Source organism: Schistocerca serialis, chromosome 2 (assembly GCF_023864345.2).
Source record: "Schistocerca serialis cubense isolate TAMUIC-IGC-003099 chromosome 2, iqSchSeri2.2, whole genome shotgun sequence".
NCBI classification, from domain to species: domain Eukaryota; kingdom Metazoa; phylum Arthropoda; class Insecta; order Orthoptera; family Acrididae; genus Schistocerca; species Schistocerca serialis.
The window spans coordinates 861,901,337-861,920,423 of NC_064639.1; the positions used below are offsets into that span (position 1 = coordinate 861,901,337).

Below are 19,087 nucleotides of genomic sequence, written 5' to 3' on the forward strand. Positions count from 1 at the left end.
CGACGACTACAACACTACGTACAAATTCACTTAAATCGTGATAACCTGCCATTGTAGCAACAGTAACCGATCTAACAACTGCGCCAGGCTCTTGCTGTTGTATATAGGCAGTGCCGATCGCAACGCCATATCCTTCCTAGTTTCATACCTCTGTACCTGAATACGCATGCCTATACCAATTTCTTTGGCTCTTCACGATATTCGTTCTTCTCCGCAGTCTCTTCCCACAGTTGCCGAAAGCCCAAATTATGTGAAAAATATTATCATAGAACTCACGTAAAGTGGCCGAGTCTGACAAAGTACATCACAATCTCCCCACGAATGTGCTCCGGTAATGCAGGAAGTGTGCACGATATTTGGCTACCTATTGCCTGACATCTGGAAAACGTTTTGAACTCAATGAAGAGACGTAGACGGTTAATTTAACACCTTTCCAGACCGTATTCCCTGATATCTTCTTACTCACAAAAGGCTGGAAACAGTCTATTGCCCTAAACGTTTGAAAATTAAGCGGAGTCTCCCCCCAGGCTGAAAATGTGTTATCTTCCCTGGTGACAATATGTGCAACCCCTGCCGCTTCTCAGAAGTCACAAAGCGCACAGTGGATAACGTCGTGTTAATTCGTACTGCGCGGAGAAGTAAGTACTTACGGCGGCCGCCAGGTTGGCCGTGCGGTCTAACGCACGTCTTTCCGGGCGGGAAGGAGCGCCTGGTCCCCGGTAGGAGTCCGCCCGGCGGATTTGTGTCGAGGTCCGGTGAACAGGCCTGTCTGTGGATGGTTTTTAGGCAGTTTTCCATCTGCCTCAGTGAATGCGGGCTGGTTCCCCTCATTCCGCCTCGGTTACACTTTGTCGGCGATTGCTGCGCAAACAAGTTTTCCACGTACGCGTACACCACCGTTACTCTACCCCGCAAACATTGGGGTTACACTCATCTGGTGTGAGACGCTTTTGACTGTGTTGACCACAAAATATTACTGCAGAAGTTGGACCATTATGGAGTAAGGGGAGTAGCTTACAATTGGTTCGCCTTTTACTTTAAGAACAGAAAGCAGAAGGTAATTCTCCGCAATATTGATAGTGGTAGTGATGTTCAGTCCCAATGGGGCACTGTTAAGTGGGGCGTTCCCCAAGGGTCGGTGCTGGGGCCACTCTTATTTATATAAATGATATGCCTTCTAGTATTACAGGTGATTCGAAAATATTTCTGTTTGCTAATGACACCAGCTTGGTAGTGAAGAATCTTGTGTGTAATATTGAAAGAGTATCAAATAATGTAGTTCATGAAATAAGTTCGTAGCTTGTGGAAAATAATTTTATGCTAAATCATAGTAAGACTCAGTTTTTACAGTTTCTAACTCAGAATTGAACAAGACCGATATTTTGATCAGACAGAATAGGCATATTATAAGCGAGACGGAACAGTTCAAGTTCCTAGGCGTTCGGATAGATAGTAAGCTGTTGTGGAAAGCCCATGACCAGGATCTTGTTCAGAAACTAAATGCTGCTTTATTTACCATTAGAACAGTATCTGAAATAAGTGACAGTTCAAAACGAAAAGTAGTCCACTTCGCATATTTTCATACAATGATGTCGTATGGTATTATTTTTTGGGGTAATTCTTCTGATTCAAAAAGTGTGTTTTAGGCTCAAAAACGGGCTGTTCGAGCTATATGTGGTGCAAGTTCGAGAACCTCTTGTTGACCCTTATTCAATAGTCTGGGAATTCTGACATTGCCCTCACAGTATATATTTTCTTTAATGTCGTTCGTTGTCAGCAATATTAGCCTATTCCCAAGAGTTAGCAGCTTTCACTCAGTTAATACTAGGCAGAAATCAAATCTGCATGTGGAATGCACTTCCTTGACTCTTGTGCAGAAAGGAGTGCAGTATTCTGCTGCATCCATTTTCAATAAGCTACCACAAGAACTCAAAAATCTTAGCAGTAGCCCAAACTCTTTTAAGTCTAAACTGAAGAGTTTCCTCATGGTTCACTCCTTGTATTCTGTCGAGGAGCTCCTGGAAGAGCTAAAAAATTAAGCAAATTCCAGTGTTACATTGTTGATTTTCTTTATTTAAACTTACGACTGAATATGTTTTTTATATTTCATTATATCTGTTTCTACTATCGTGTTATAATTTCATATATTGACTCGTTCCATGACCATGGAGACTTCTCCTTGAGTTGGTCCCACGGAACAATAAATAAATAAATAAATAAAACGTTCCCTGGGGGGGGGGGGGGGTCCACCGGGGGCCGAACCGCACAATAACACTTGGTTCGGTATGGGGCGGCGGAGGGGTGAAGTGGACTGCGGTAGTTGTCGTGGGGTTGTGGACCACTGCGGCTGCGGCGGGGACGGAGCCTCTCCGTCGTTTCTAGGTCCCCGGTTAACATGCAATACAATACAAGTACTTACGGGGAGCGTGGCAGTACTTGGCCCACATGACGTGCTCGCCGGCACTGAGAGCGAACGGGCCGTCGACGGCCTTGACGACGGCGGTGTGCGTGCAGACGCAGCGCAGCACACGGGTGCCGTTCGCCGCCAGCAGAGCCAGCGCCGCGCCCGCTGGATGCATCGCCGGCTGCCGACGCTGGGACGGGAAGGCGAGCAGTGCGCGTCGCGAGGAGCACGGGCCCAATATAACGATAGGCGCGTCGGGAGTCCTTCCGCCTCATGACTGAGCCACAGGAAGGATGACGGCTGTCGTCCCGATTACAGCTATATCCGTTTCTGCCGTCACAGTGACCAACTGCTGCCACACAGCTGTCAAAAAAAAAAAAAGAAGTATTCTTTCGTTTTGTGTGTACGCTTGCCACATGCCTATAGGACGATAGCCACCTCTCTGAAATACTCGTGTAGGGTGACCAACTCTCCCGTATTTCCGGGATCTCCCGTATTTAGAGACATTTTTTCATAATCTCCCGGCTCCCGTATTTTCAGGCTCAGTGGCCGTTTATCTCCAGTTTTAACTTTATTGTTCTTATCACATACCGGTACGTAAAAATATTCTTCAGTCATTTAAATTTGGCACGCACTGTCAGGATTCGTTCGTAGACAGCAGGGACAACTGATTCTGTATCGACCTTCGTCTATAGATGTCGACCTTACGTGTATCGAATATCTTTGGAATGATCGACCGACGCTTGGCGGTTGGATGTGACTTTGTTTCTGTGCCAGTGCTTACTGGGAATCGTCGTTAACTTGTTCAAGATTTTATGATGGGCAGCGAAGACGAAGCTAAAACGCCACCAAAAAAGAAAACAAAGTATATGTGTACATATCTTACGAAATGGGAAGTTTTATATTCCTGGGTTGGACCAGCACGGTCAAATGCTTATAAAGAAAACTGCTCAATTTGCAAACTGGAGTTTAACATCGCGCATGGCGGCAAGGACGATTGTTTACAGCACATGAATACTTCAGGTACGGTAATAAATTATATACAGAGGTATGTAACCAGGCAGAATACGGCACTGCGATCGGCAATGCCTACATACGACAGCAAGTGCCTGGCGCAGTTTTTAGATCGGTTACTACTGCTACAATGGCCTGCAAGAGTGGGACCAACGACGACCGAAGAGAATCGTTCAATGTGGCAGAAGTGCACCCCTTCCGCAGATTGGTATACATTTCATTGCTGGGTCATCAACAAGTGTCAATGTGTGTATGTGTGAAATCTTATGGGACTTAACTGCTAAGGTCATCAGTCCGTAAGCTTACACACTATATATATATATTTGGACCGCAGCTGCAACACGGCGAACGGAAACCCGAGGCCGCTGTTGGATCACCTGCTGCACTAGCTGCGCGTTGCCCTCTGTGGTTGCCGTACGCGGTCACCCTACCTTTCCAGCACGTTCATCCGCCACGTTCCCAGTCCGTTGAAATTTTTCAAACAGATCCTTTATTGTATCGCTTTTCGGTTCTTTGGTTACATTAAACCTACGTTGAAAACTTCGTGTTGTTGCAACAACACTGTGTTCTAGGCGGTGGAATTCCAACACCAGAAAAATCCTCTGTTCTAAGGAATAAACCATGTTTTCTACAGCACACTTGCACGTTGTGAACAGCACACGCTTACAGCAGAAAGACGACGTACAGAATGGCGCACCCACAGACTGCGTTGTCTTCTATATCTTTCACATCACTTGCAGCGCCATCTGTTGTTGAAAATTGTAACTACTGTAATTTCGAAAGTTTGTCCGCCTGAAAATGTACTGTTGTCCCAAGCATATTGCAACAAACGGTGTATTTCTATCGCCGCTAGTTTAGTTTTTATTGCCGTTTCAAATATACTGGTGATTTTTGAAACACCCTTATATATATATATATATATATATATATATATATATATATATATATATTACTGTTTAGTGCGTAGTAATTAGTAACCCGCAATTTTCTGAGTTAACATATTGTATTTGCTTGTAGGTTAGAAAAGGCAAGGAATATGATGTAACTACTTCATCCAAAATAACTACGTTATTCATCCCTCCTCACCTGAGAAAAGGATTAACAATCGAAGATATGAAAACCATTGCTGGTGAACTTTCATTAGTCTACCACACAGTGCAACACAATCTAACCAATAGGAGCTTGGACTGTGCTATCAAACTTTCGAAAAGCGTGTTCAGTGAATCTGATGTGTGAAAGAAAATATGTCGAACTAGACCTGGCGAAATTTTTCCGTGCTACTAATCTGCCTTATTTTTTGCCAAGGATATCAGAATCTCCCTTATTTTCGTTTAGAAAAGTTGGTCACCCTATACTCGTGGGACATGTCCAGAACTACTAGTTTACCATTCCGACGTAAAAATCACCAGGCCTGCTCTTCTTTAGTACTGAAATGCGAACTGAGAGCTTATACGTAACTGCACTTACTCTAAAAATAAATTTGTCGATCACAATGATTCATGATGAACATATTGTGTTGAAAACATTCTAATGAGCTTCCCTCTCTCCCCTTCTTACCGTCGAGAGCCAGGAGATTTTGAATGAACACGGCAACTGTGGGAAGAGACTGCGGAGAAGAACGAATATCGTGAAGAGCCAAAGAAATTGGTATAGGCATGCGTATTCAGGTACAGAGGTATGAAACTAGGAAGGATATGGCGTTGCGATCGGCACTGCCTACATACAACAGCAAGAGCCTGGCGCAGTTGTTAGATCGGTTACTGCTGCTACAATGGCAGGTTATCACGATTTAAGTGAATTTGTACGTAGTGTTATAGTCGTCGCACGAGCGATGGGACAAAGCGTCCCCGAGGTAGTGATGAAGTGGGGATTTTCCAACACGACCATTCCACTACTGTACCGCGAATATCAGTAATGCCGTAAAACATCGAATCTCCGACACCGTTGCTACAACACCAAGAAAACGATCCTGCAAGAGCGGGACCAACGATGAATGAAGAGAATCATGCGACCCTTCCGCAGATTGGTGTACATTTCATTGCTGGGTCATCAACAAGTGTCATCTTGCGAGCCATTCAACGAAACATCATCCATACGGGCTTTCGGAGCCGAAGTCCCAGTCGTGTACGCTTTTGACTGCACGACACAAAGCTTTACGCTTCTCTCGGGCCCGTCAACACGGACATTGGACTGTTGATGACTGCAAACATGTTGCCTGGTCGGACGAGTCTCGTTTCAGATTCTATCGACCGAACGGGCGTGTACGGGTATGTGGACAACTTCATGAATCTATGGATTCTGCATATCGGTACGGGGCTGTTCAAGCTGGTGGAGGCTCTGTGATGCTGTGGTGAGTGTGCAGTTGGGGTCTACATACGACTCCTGACAGGTGACATGTACGTAAGCATCCTGTCTGATCACCTACACCCATTGTGCACTTCGACGGACTTGGGTAATTCCAGCGGGACAACGCGACACCCCAGACGTCCAGAATTGCTACAGAGTGGCTAAAGCAGCGCTCTTCTAAGCACTTCCACTGGCCACCAAACTCACCAGACATGAACATTATTGAGCATATCTGGGATGCCTTCCGACATGCTGTTCTGAAGAGGTCCCCACCCGCTCGTACTATTACGGATTTACGGATAGCCCCGTAGGATTCATGAGTTCCCTCCAGCACTACTTCAGACATTACGCGAGTCCATGCCACGTCGTGTTGCGGCACTTCTGCGTGCTCACGGGGCCCTACATGATATTATGCAGGGGTACCAGTGTCTTTGGCTCTTCAGTGTATGACGAGTGTGTATTTTGTAGCGAGGGTAGCTGGCCTGACCTATGGTATGCTGGCTGTGGCGAGAGACGAGCAGCTGGATGCTGCCTGCTGGTATAACGGCGCCGTCTGTCGGTTTGTGTGCAGGAGCTTACATCTCACCTCACAGCTGCCCGCCTTTTAAAAATGGTTCAAATGGCTCTGAGCACTATGGGGCTTAACGTCTGAGGTCATCAGTCCGCTGTAACTTAGAACTAAACAATCCGTCGACAACTTCGCCTGATTTGTGCTGAAACATATGTAAATTACAACGTAAATTATACAACTGATCAGCAGATTAGCTAGTGGTTTGGATTAATGATGGAATCGACACGAATATATGGATGTGGTTAACATTTATTCAGCAAAGAGGAACTGGTTACCCACCTTAGGTGTGCGCAGCTCAAGGTGTTCCGAAAAAGAGATAATTATAAATCGAAAAGATAAAAGAAAAATGCTACTTCGTGTATTTTCACTGGCTTTGCATTCACCACCTTTACAAACTATGGAAGGTTTAATATGTTAAATGCAGCCTTTGAACTTTTCGAAACTATATTTATCCCAAATATTTTTTTCTTTTTTCTTTTTGCAAATAAATCATCTTTTTCTTATTACACATCATTACATTATTAATTACAAGAGTCAAAATTAGGGCAAAAATAATAGTGTCATAGTGTCAAATACATTAAAACCTGGCAAATTGTCACAAAAACGCGAAGGTCACACTTTCGGCAGGGAAGATCCTGGCAACCATCTTTCGAGACTGTCTGGGGTTGTTACTCGTTCACTACCTGCCTCTCAGCACCACATGAATGCACAGAGCTTCGGTTATGTCTTGAGAAATCTGGGAGGTGCCATCAAAATAAAACGTTCTAGACTTTTGTCTCGTAAAGTTCTCTTCGTTCGTGACAATGCTCAGCCTCATGCAGGTCGAATGACCCAGGTGTCTTTCGGAAGATCCCACTGTTAAGTGTTCCCGCATCCTCCATTTTCACCAGATCTTTATCCAAGCGATTTTCTCATGTGCCCTCTACTTAAAGGTCGTATTGGTGGTAACCATTTCAACACTGACGATGAAGTCATGTCATCAGTGAACTTTTGGTACGAGTGCAGGATCGGACCTGGAACAAAACTGGTTTGGAACAGCTTGCATCACGTTACCAAAAATGCTTGGAAAAACATAGCGACTAGGAAGAGAGGTAACTGTACCATTGTACAATGTCACATACGATGGTAAAGGGCACTATGCACTGTAGATTGTGTAGTTACCTCGAGCCCCCACGTACTATGGCACGAAAATGTTTATATTGGTTACACTCAACACTGAACTTAATTAAACGGCCCAGAGATGTGGCTGGTCTCGGTGTTTGGGTTCATTTTTCGTCATAGAGTGTCAGCTCACGCCTGTCGTAAACTCAACTTTCAAGCTGAAATAAAATATAAAAAAAACAATGCTGGCAGGTATTGCAGTGAAATTTAAAATATTGAGTCACTCACATTGATTTATAATTTCTATTTTTCGAAGAAAAGTCTTCAATATATTGACTAAACACCTAAAATGGCGGCCACTAATAACTGATGCTACAAAACTTCAATATAAAATTCATATGTCACGATCATGACACTCGACAGTCTGTTCACAGTTCACAAAATATACTATTGTCCGCTGTCCTGAACCACTATTTTGCTCTCAACTTGATCGTTTTCGAACATCGCTACATACATACTTGTTCCCGATCGTGCTACCATCCTAATACTATCATCACATGGGTCGCACGTCCGGCTCTTAGCGTCGCTGAAACTCAACTCCCCTCAAAGGTGGACGCCCTATGCACCCTCCAAATGACTGCCTAACTCAAAACAATGTTTGACAAAAGAATGACGATTATTCTAAAACTAAACAGAAAAACACATATGATACATTGAAAAATATGGAAATTTTTCAGGCAATAACAATTTAAAATCCAATTTTTTGTATCTGCCACCGTTTTTCCACAAATAATGTTCTTGTGGGGTGATTTTGCTTTTCCCAGATTTATGGTACTAAACATAAATAAACAAATAAAAATACATACTTAATTACTCACCTACCTCTTTAAACTTTAGAATGCTGCCGCTACTTTCATCTCTTTAAATTTATTTATTACCGAAAACACAGTTTCTAACAATCGAATACCATATTCCGACCTCTCATTCAAAAATGGTACATATTCTGCTAAATTGGCTATGACTGCTCGATGCAGCTCTACTAGCCGCATTCGTTAACACTTTATTCGTATTAATCAGCGAAAGAATTGCCTTGATATTAGCTTTTGAACTTACATAAATTTACAGTTTTTAAGACAACAATAACTTTTGAACCATTATATATTTTCGTGGCGCTTCTAGATAATTTAGCTTTACATATTTTTCTGTCAATGAGTGCCAACTCACATCTCCGTGTCACCCTTAGTTTCGTTTTTATCAATTTTTCTTTGGCATTTAAATTCCTCCAAGCGCTCAAACACGGCCATACACGCCCCTGCCAAGCTTGTGCCGGGGTTTTTCCAAGGCCGCGTAATCACTAGCCACTCGCCATGGCCCCGTAGCAACCGCCTGCTACGTGCTCCGCAGCGGGAAACTGCCGCTCTAATCTCCCGCCACAAAAGAATGTTCAAATGTGTGTGAAATCTTATGGGAGTTAACTGCTAAGGTCATCAGTCCCTAAGCTTACTCACTACTTAACCTAAATTATCCTAAGGACAAACACACACACCCTTGCCCGAGGGAGGACTCGAACCTCCGCCGGGACCAGCCGTACAGTCCATGACTGCACTCCCGCCACAGCTTGTACTCTCAAACTAGTTCAACTTGATAAACTGTGTGTATTTCTTTTTAATAAAATAGGGAAACTTACTTACAGGATGTTCCTCGTACAAATAAAATTCATCATATAGACGAGAATGAATTTCGTCCCTAGCAGCTTAATGTTTTGTTTGTGTGTACGACACACGTTTTGCATATTAATGCTAGACATCTGCCCTGGTCTGTAATGTACTTACGCATAGTTTGAGAAGAGGCCTTTTGTTTTTCTTCACAGCTCATTAAAAATATCTGAAATTTTGCAGATATATAATTGCGTTTTTCTAAATTACAATCAGTTTTAAGTTATTTTCCTATATCCACGCACTCTTCTGTATGTGTTAGACCCATGTAGAGTACGTTTCTTGCAGAAGATAGGTCACACCTTAATACTTTATTGCACGTGACCTACAATTTAGCACTCAGCACACGTTCCTGCTCTTACGCATTTAAGTTGACTGATGCATCGTGGGAATTGTAAAGCGTAACATTAGGCTGGGCATGGAGGGACGGTGGCTTGTGGGGAACTGCCTGTGTGTGTGTGTGTGTGTGTGTGTGTGTGTGTGTGTGTGTGTGTGAGTGTGTTTACTTTGTTATTATTGTAAAATGTGAAATAGTTTGATCTTCTGTTGTTGCTCTATTTATACAATTGTTGGTAGCCACATCACGGGCTCTGCAAGACATCAAATCTCTCGTTGACAAATTAGCTAAAAAGGCAACTACAGGGGAGAAACATGAACTCGGGGTACCGGGCACAGACCTACGACTGCAGCTGTGACATGAACTTTTGAAAACATGGAATGTGGAATGGCAGGCTACCAAGACCCTCAACTTGCCGAGGTCGTCGAGGGCGCCAGCGAGCAGTGGCACTCCTCCTGCCAAGTCTCTCCTAAAGATGCCACCGCACTGTGTCCACTACGTATAGGCCACACCAGACTGCCCAGTGAATTGCTTTTAACTCGAGAGGGATTTCATCCACTGCAGCTGCGGTATTTCTCTCGTGGCAGCCCATATTCTCGCAGAGTGTGTGCTGTTAGATGATCGCCACCCTAACCCAAGTTCATTAGTTTTCAAAGCTCTATACTTTCGAAACTGTTAGATGTACAAATGTGAGTGACGTATGAACATAACCGTAAAGGAAACAGAGCTACATCACCTTCACCACTACGCCGAATCCAGAGATGCCTTTATTTAGGTAGCGACAAACATCGATGCTCCGATGAGGCGGTGCACCGTCTTGTTCTAAGATGAAATTCTCGAAATCGTTACTCAGTAGTGGAAACACCCACAAGTGCAACATATCGAGGCGTGAGGCATCCGTCACAGTCCTCTCCCAGGAGAAAAACAGCCCATACAGCTTTGTATGTGACTTAGCGCAGGAAACAGCTACCTTCGGCGAAACTCTCTCACGTGCCAGAACTTCGTGAGGGTTTTCAGTGCCGCCACTCTCACACTATGACGATGAAACTTTTCAGATAAATGGAGGGTTGTGTTCACTACTTCAGGTTCCAAAGTATTTGGATGCTTCAAAGTTGCATCCTTATAGGGTCTCGTGCACACAGGGTGAAACTTTTTTATCTCATCGTTCCTTTACGATTAAACATGGGTACATATTTGTACACGAGGTCTCAAACCTTCTACACTATAGGATGTATAGTTTGTCATATTGTCTTTTTTATACTTCAACTCTCTAAGTACCTGTTCAGCCTTTTAGATTCTTCTTTCCATGTCAGCTCCTTGTCAGGGGTGTTTCTCAACGTCTCTCTTATTAGACTGTATGGAATTTGATAGAACAGTATTTCTACTAGAGCATAACCTGTGGAATCGTGAGTAATATGGTTGATGACACTCTTAAACATACTAATGCACTGGGCCTGCTTATTATGCCTGTTATGGCAATATACTCCGAATAATCTATTAATCTTCTTCATAACCATCTCTGCCAGGTTAGAAGCAGACCTATACTTGGATGTTAGTTGTACACTACATTGTGTCAAAACATCGGTCTAGGCCTTGCTAGTCAACTAACTCCCACTTTCACTGATATCTCTTTGGCAGGCATACATCACGAAAATAATTTTTACTCAACTTTTCTGTCGTCTTTCTTCCTTTTTCTTTTCTCAAAGGGTACAAACGTACGTAGCGAGAGACTAACTCAGTTGCCACAAATACGTAAGCCCTTGTACCGCTAGATTTCTGGAGTGACCACAGTGATCCACCGCAACTGCTTCCTTGGGTTCCTTTGGCAATACTGCATGCATGAAAAATGTTATGCTGAACTATAACAGTCCTTGTTTTCTTACATATCCCGCAGTTATCCAACAGTTTCCTCATCCAACAATCCTGCCGTACCTTCTTCATACATTTCCAAGGGCCAAAATGTCCACAACTAGATGGGTATGCCACATTACGTTTCTTATAATTTGTTCCGGAATGCACAAACTTCAGTCATCTGCATCTACATTGTTCCTATGGTATAATATGCTATGGTGCATCTTATCTTCCCCTACACTATGGTAGATGTTCTTCATTACTCTGTGTAATGTCCCTTCGTGTGTAGCCGCTTTTCAGAAAAATACTGCTTTCCATTGGCAATGGAGGCACACAATGTTCTTCTAATCACACAGGCAATGGAGACAGTGTCTCTGGCACTGTCTGTGAAGTTCCTGTAATATGCTGAATATCGAAATCAAATTCTTGCAGAGCATGCGTCCACCTCATTAATCTGTTACGCCGCAGTCTGCATGTTAACATGAATGTCAAAGGTTTGTGATCTGTTACTACACTAGATTTTCCTCTCGCCAAATAATATATAAATTTGGCTAAACTATAAATTTTTGCCAATGTTTTCTTCTCCATTATCGAGTACATCTGTTCTTGTGCATTCAACACCTGACTACCGAAAGCAATGGTTATGAGTATTTATTTTCCTTGTATCTCGTCTTTTTGATATAAATGGCCCATAGCCAATAATCCGACGTGTCACACACTGCTTAAAATATCTTTTACATAGCTGAACGAGCTGGTATCGGAGCACTACAAAGTTTTTATTTTTTTCAAAATATGTTGTACGCTCTTCTGTCCACAGTTATGGACTGATTTTCTTCAGCAGTCTACGCAGTGCTTCACTATTTAATGTTATCTTATCGGTGGATCGATTGTAGAATCCCTAGAGACCGATTAAACTTTTCAGCTGCTTCTTATTTCTTGAGATCGAAAAATTTGAAATTGCTATCAGCTTCTCTGGCTCGGGTTTTACTCATTCTGGCCCGATAATGCACCCCAGGAAAGATACTTCCATTCCAAATTCTGACTTCTGAAAAATAAGCCTGGCACCTGCGAGTTCACATCTTTCTAATACCGCCTCTAGAGTTCTTAAGCGTTCCTCTCTCTTTTCACTGGATACTAACTTGTCGTCTATATACATCATAATTTTCTTCAGAAAGTCTTTCCCCAGCGCTCCCTCTAGCATGCTAGTAAAAACACTGATAGGTTCATTAAATCTATTCGCAATTGCGAATATAGACAACTACCTGCCGTAGAATGGAATGACTACAATGAAAATTTTGTCAGGCTGGGATTTGAATCCAGATTTGCTGCTTATCCCAAGCTCTCGCCTTGCCATTTGGCTATCTTTGCATGTCCATAGGAACTCTCCCATTCTTATTAGACACAATAACTAGTGGGCTTAGTACCGACTTCGACCTCTCTCTATCACTTCAGTTGTTAGCATCTTCTGCAACTCCCACCCTACTGCTTCTTTTCTTGCATGTGGTATCGGATAAGGTGACTTAAAATATGTATTATGCGGCTTTATTTTTAAGTGATATGGTAGGCCTTTTCTTATTCATGTTCTGTTTCCGAAAACTTTTCTGTGTCTTCTGACGAATGTGGATAGCCTTTCTGCTGCTCTTCCATCAATATTCCTAATCACATGTATTTTTCTGCTGACTTCTTCCATGTGAGCTCACTTGCTTCTTCCATACTGACAAGAGTTATACTCTTCCGGCTATGATTTATCAAGTTTTCCTCTTCCATTGTATCTTGTATGATACTACTCGGTATATGTGAGAAAAACCTTGTACTCTGTCTACTGTCGTTTTGTCCTCGAAGCTTATCTTCTTCCCTTTTTCTCCATCAAAAAGTGTAAACTCATTTTCTCAACAATCAAATTTTACTTTGTGCTCCAATTACCAGTCTTAATTTACAATGTTCTTCTTGAAAACTACGCGCGACTACTGCGTCCATCCTGTATACATCACCTTCATCCCAACCTCCAGCATTACTTGACAGTTTATCGTTTTCCCATATTCACCAACAGCTCCTTTTATTTGAATCCACTTACCGGTAAGCCCGGTATGTCGTTTCCTGATTTCAGTAGCTCGTTATATACGGTGTAGTTGTAGCACACAACTGGCATCCAGAATCGACTACAGACCTAACTGCACGCCCGCATATTTTAACTTCAATCATCGCAGCACTTACCACCTTATCTTCTAGAAGACCTTCTTGTTCGTCTCTTAGTTGTTCAACCTTTATTGCATAAATAGTTATGTCTTATCCATCTGTGTTTAGAGGCCCGGTCACTTACGTTTCAAGTCAGGCCATACCTGAAACGACTACACGTTTCCCTTACCTCCATTCTCGTCAGGTTCCGCTCCATCTCTCTGCCTCCATCCGTTGTCGCTATTTCCGCGCGAGCCCTGCCTTTCTCCCCTCTTCCGCCTTTCGTTTACTCACTGTACGATCTGAAAGTGCAACCGTCGCGTCCTCGGCCTACGCCGTTTCTCTGTTCTTTCCGCCACTCCTGTTCGTAGCGTGTCACGCGCTGAGGTGCTGCACGACTGAAATCTTCTCTGTTCTCTTCTGACGGCCTATCCTCCCACTCTGATCGCGCAAATATAGCCCTGACCCAGTTGACGGAGCCAATAGCGGTTCCTATTAAATAAATACCTACTTTGCATGGCAGCCTTTGCATCACCCCTCTCACCATATTTCTCTCTACGGTGCGTCAAAATACTAATTCCTCTTTAATTCCTTTTCTGAGAACTCACTGTAAGTCCTGTCCATTCTCCCTCCATATGGAAGACTGCATATGGAGAGTAATTTGTCTTGCTGTTTGCTGTTGGATCAATACTTACTTATGAACATCTGAAACCGTTAAACGTTCCTTATCTAACCACATAGCCCAGTTACATGCTACATCCTCCACTTGGTTTAGGAAGTAAGCAGTTTTAGTCCTTTCATCCTATGATTTTAGACACAGTCCCTGGAAATTTCTTATAAATACAACGGGGTGCAACCTGCGTCTGGGTGGGCTTTACTGAAGTTACAACTGTTTATGAAATCCACTTGAGGTCACGTTTGGTCATTACTACTGTTTGACAACAATATGATTTTATTTCGCTACTTAGTGTAATAACACATCTGTATGTTCACAATGCGAAACGTTACTGTCGTGAAATATTATAGTCCCAGTTTTATTTAATATTTCTTGTAAGAAATGTAGATAAATGAATTAAGAGATGAGCGTATGGACAAAGATAGCAATTTTAGCGCAACTGTCAGAGAAACATTATCACCTGCGAGAAAGACGCTGTCTACAATGTGGATTATTAAACTTATTAGGATGAGGAGAAGAGGTGTAAAAGACGTTGTAACTGTAGTTTTCAGCAGATGGCGTGAATAGACGTCGAGGGGATATTTTCCTTTTGTTGAAGAGCCGCCAATGTGATATTTTTTAAAAATGAAGTTCATCTAAGCGCTAAGGTGTATAAAGTCAGCTTAAATGTAATTAAATGTTAGTAAAGGCTACAAGAAGATTACATAAATAAAAGTTTTGGACTACATAAGCTATTTTCCATTCGCAACAAACTTTACTGGAATGTGTATGTGTTCACACGTACACTTATACCAGTTGTCTCCACTGGTGATGGATGCCCGTCCGAGGGTACGCACTGTACAGTTCCGTCGAAATATGTCTCCTTTCACTGGAACTGTTTCAATTTTGTCAGTAACTTTCCCCCTGTCTGACGCCAACATTCAAGTATCATCGGAGTGTAATACTGCACCTGCCCCGTAGTGACGTCTGTCTACAGCGAAGCGGTGTAGCTATAGAACGTTTCAGAGAACGACGGACTCTAGCAGCATCGGCGGCCTGGAGCAGAAGAGAGCTACAACATTCCAGCACAAATCTCTTCCTGAGTACGTCGACCGTGAAAATGCAAGTAATGTATAATACTTCCAAAACTTGTTAGTTAAACTTAGTGCTGGTGAAGGACACTTAGGAATGCAAGAGGCTACACTGACTTTTCAGTATTACTCATGTCACATAGCAGATATATTTAAAAGTTTAATAAGAGTAGTAGGTACCTATACAACTTCTGAAAGTGGCAACAGTAGAAAGGACTCTAATGCTTGGGATTTTTTTTTTTTTTTTGTAATCTGAAATGTATATAGTGTTTAATCTGTCCAGTGGAGTTGGTAGTCATCGTGAGAACTGAGCAGACTGATCCGTCACAGGTGAATTTAATGAGACGTTAATATTTCATGCAGGCAAACACAGTTACTGTTTTTCTATTGTAGTTCACGTGTACCAGTTTTCTGAATGAGATCTCCTCATACTAAAAAATAGAAAATTGTTTGCTTGTTTCACAGCAGTTAATGTTGTAATTAGTGACACCCTGCTCTGTAATGTAATATATTTAAAGTGCACTGATCATAGGAGGGAACATTAATAACACATGGCGAATTTTAATCATGGTCAGATCCGTTCAAAATATAACAAAATGCAGCGTCAACAGGAAGCAGATACTGAGTCCATTTCTGACGGTTCTTTGGGAGAAGAAGTCATAGCTTCGCCACAGGTAGTCATGGGTTCATTAGTAGATATCTAAAGGCTGTTAAAAATTATTGCCCTGACTGTTACTGGCGTTTCAGCAAAAGCAGCTACACTGAAGCGCCAAACAAACTGGTATAGGCATGGGTATTCAAATAGAGAGATATGTAAACAGGTAGAATACAGCTTTGCGGTCGGCAACGCCTATATGAGAAAACAAGTCTTTGGCGCAGTTGTTAGATCGGTTACTGCTGCTACAATGGCAGGTTATCAAGATTTAAGTCAGTTTGAACCTGATGTTGTATTCGGCGCGCGAGTGATAGGACACAGCATCTCCGAGCTTGCAACGATGTAGAACTTTCCTCGTACGATCATTTCACGAGTGTACCGTGAATATCAGGAATCAGGTAAAACATCAAATCTACGACATCGCTGCTACAATAGCGGGAACAAGACACTGCAAGAACGGGACCAATGAAGACTGAAGAGAATCGTTCAACGTGGCAGAAGTACAACCCTTCTGCAAATTGTTGCAGATTTCAATCCTGGTCCATCAACAAATGTCATCGTGTGAACCATTCAACGAAAGAACATCGATATGGGCTTTCGGAGGCGAAGGCTCATTCGTGTACCCTTGATGACTGCACAACACAAAGCTTTACACATCGCCCAGGCCCACCAGCAACGACATTGGACTGTTGATGACCGGAAACATGTTGCCTGGTCGGACGAGTCCAGATTCAAATTGTATCGAGCGGATGGACGTGTACGGGTATGGAAACAACCTCATGCATGTATGGGCCCTGCATGTCAGCAGGGGACTGTTCAAGATGTTGGAGGCTCTGTAATGGTGCGGGGCGTTTGCAGTTGGAGCGATATGTTACCCCTTATACATGTAGGTACGTCTCTGACAGGTGAAAAGTACGTAAACATCCTGTTTGATCACCTGCATCCATTCATGTCCATTGTGCAGTCTGACGTACTTGGACAATACCAGTAGGACAATGCGACACCCCACACGTTTATAATTGGTACACAGTGGCTCCAGGAACAGTCTTCTGAGTTTAAACACTTCCACTAGCCACCAAAAAAATGGTTCAAATGGCTCTGAGCGCTATGGGACTTAACACCTGAGGTCATCAGTCCCCTAGAATTTAGAACTACTTAAACCTAACTAACCGAAGGACATCACATACATCAATGCCCGAGGCAGGATTCGAACCTACGACCGTAGCGGTCGCGCGGTTCCAGACTGTAGCGCCTAGAACCGCTCGGCCACACCGGCCGGCTCACTAGCCACCAAACTTCCCAGACATGAACATTACTGAACATAACTGGGATGCCTTGCAACGTGATTATTCTTACGGATTTATGAACAGCCCTGCATGATTCAAGGTGTAAATTCCCTCCAGCACTAATTCACACATTAGTCAAGGTCGTGCCACGTCGCGTTGTGGCACTTCTGCGTGTTCGTGGAGGTCTTATACGATATTGGGCACACGTATCAACTTCTTTGCTTCTTCACTGCAATATACAAACAGTTGTTTGTGTCGGAAGACTGGTTTGATGGAGCTCTCCATGCAACTGTACCTTGGTCGAGCCTCGTCATCTCTGAATTGCTACTGCAACCCACCTCCTTCTGAATTTGCTTATTGTATCCACCTCTCGGTCTCCCAGTACGATTTTTAGCACCCACACTTCCCGCCAATATTACTCTGGTGATTCCTTGATATCCCAGAAGGTGACCAATCAACCGATTCCTTCTTTTGGTCGCGTTCAGCCACAAATTTCTTGTCTCCCCGGCTCATTTCAGCACTTATTTACGTGGTCGATCCACCCAACTCTCAACAGTCCTCTGTAGCACCACATTTCGAAAGCTTCTATTCTCTGTTTGTCTAAACTGTTTATCGTCCGTTTTACACTGTCATACATGTCAACACTCCTACGCATACTTTAAAAAAAGTCTTCGTAACACTTACCTCTGCCTTCGATGTTAACAAATTGCTCTCCTTCACAAATTCTTTTCTTGCTACCGCCATTCTACATATTATATCCTCTCTGCTTTGGCCATCATCAGTTATTTTGCCGCCCAAGTAGCAAACCTCATCTACTACAGTAAGTGTCTCGTTTCCTGATCTAATCGCCTTAGCATCACCTGACTTAATTCGACTGCATTCCATTACCCTTGTTTTGTTTTGTTGATGTTTATTTTTTTCAAGACGTTGTCCATTTTGTTCAACTGCTTCTCCAAGTCCTTTACTGTCTCTGACAGGATTACAATGTCAGCGGCAGACCTCAAAGTTTTTATTTCTTCTCCCTGTACTTTAATTCCTACTATATTTTTTTGTTTGCTTTACTGCTTTTTCGATGTACAGATTAAATAATATCGGGGATAGGCTACAACCCTGTGTCACTCCCTTCTCAACCGCTGCTTTCCTTTCTCGCTCACCGACTCTAGTAATTGTCATGTGTTATGTGTCGTGTGACTGGCTCGTGTTATGCCTTGCTTTAAACCTCGGTTGCTAGTCTGTGATTAGTCTCCCGTAGTTCTCGCGATTATGCTGTTATCCTGTGTGCCTCTGCATGGTTGGGTCCGTGGGAGTATATCGGTCCGCGATTTTTCCTGGCGTATGTCTTTAGCCTTGGTTAAGGAACTGACGGTTGATCTACTTCTGGGATGTTATTTCATCGATAAACCAGGTTGGTCTGGGTTTATTCCGGACACACCTTTTCCTTTAAGTTCGCTCCTGAGGAGAAGTTTGGCCTTTGCGAACGCGCTAAACTTATTGTGCTTCGAACTGACGGCGCGTTAGCCATTGAGGCCGTAGCTAACGAGTTTGATCTGGTCCATCTATTGCCGCATCAGGCTTCTCAGTTACTCGATTTGTTGCACAGTTTTCCCCAGCTCCTGAGTGATAACTTGGGTGTTACTAACGTTTTTGATTATAATATCCGTCTGTCCGACAATATTCCGGTTAGGCAGTACCCATATCGCCTCTCACCCCCTAAGGTGAATGTTCTCAAGGCTAAAATACCTCAGATGCTCCAACAAGGAGTGATTAGGCCTCCTACATCTGCTTGTGGTTCCCCAATAATACCTAAAGATCAGGGGCGCGATTTCAGACCTGTGGTAGACTACCGCCGTTTAAACGCTAAGGTCGTCCTTGAATCGCGCCCCTAC

At 43.1% G+C, this 19,087-nt stretch overlaps 1 protein-coding gene across 1 annotated transcript in view; it reads right to left on the minus strand.

Moving 5' to 3' along the window:
- The window catches only part of LOC126458164 (uncharacterized), a 91,148-nt gene extending 88,553 nt beyond the window's left edge, over positions 1–2,595 (minus strand). The window contains exon 1 of the mRNA XM_050095032.1: positions 2,420–2,595. Coding sequence (XP_049950989.1) covers positions 2,420–2,579 — 160 coding nt within the window. The 5' untranslated portion in view covers positions 2,580–2,595. The remainder of the gene's footprint in view (positions 1–2,419) is intronic.
- Positions 2,596–19,087: the final 16,492 nt, after the last annotated feature.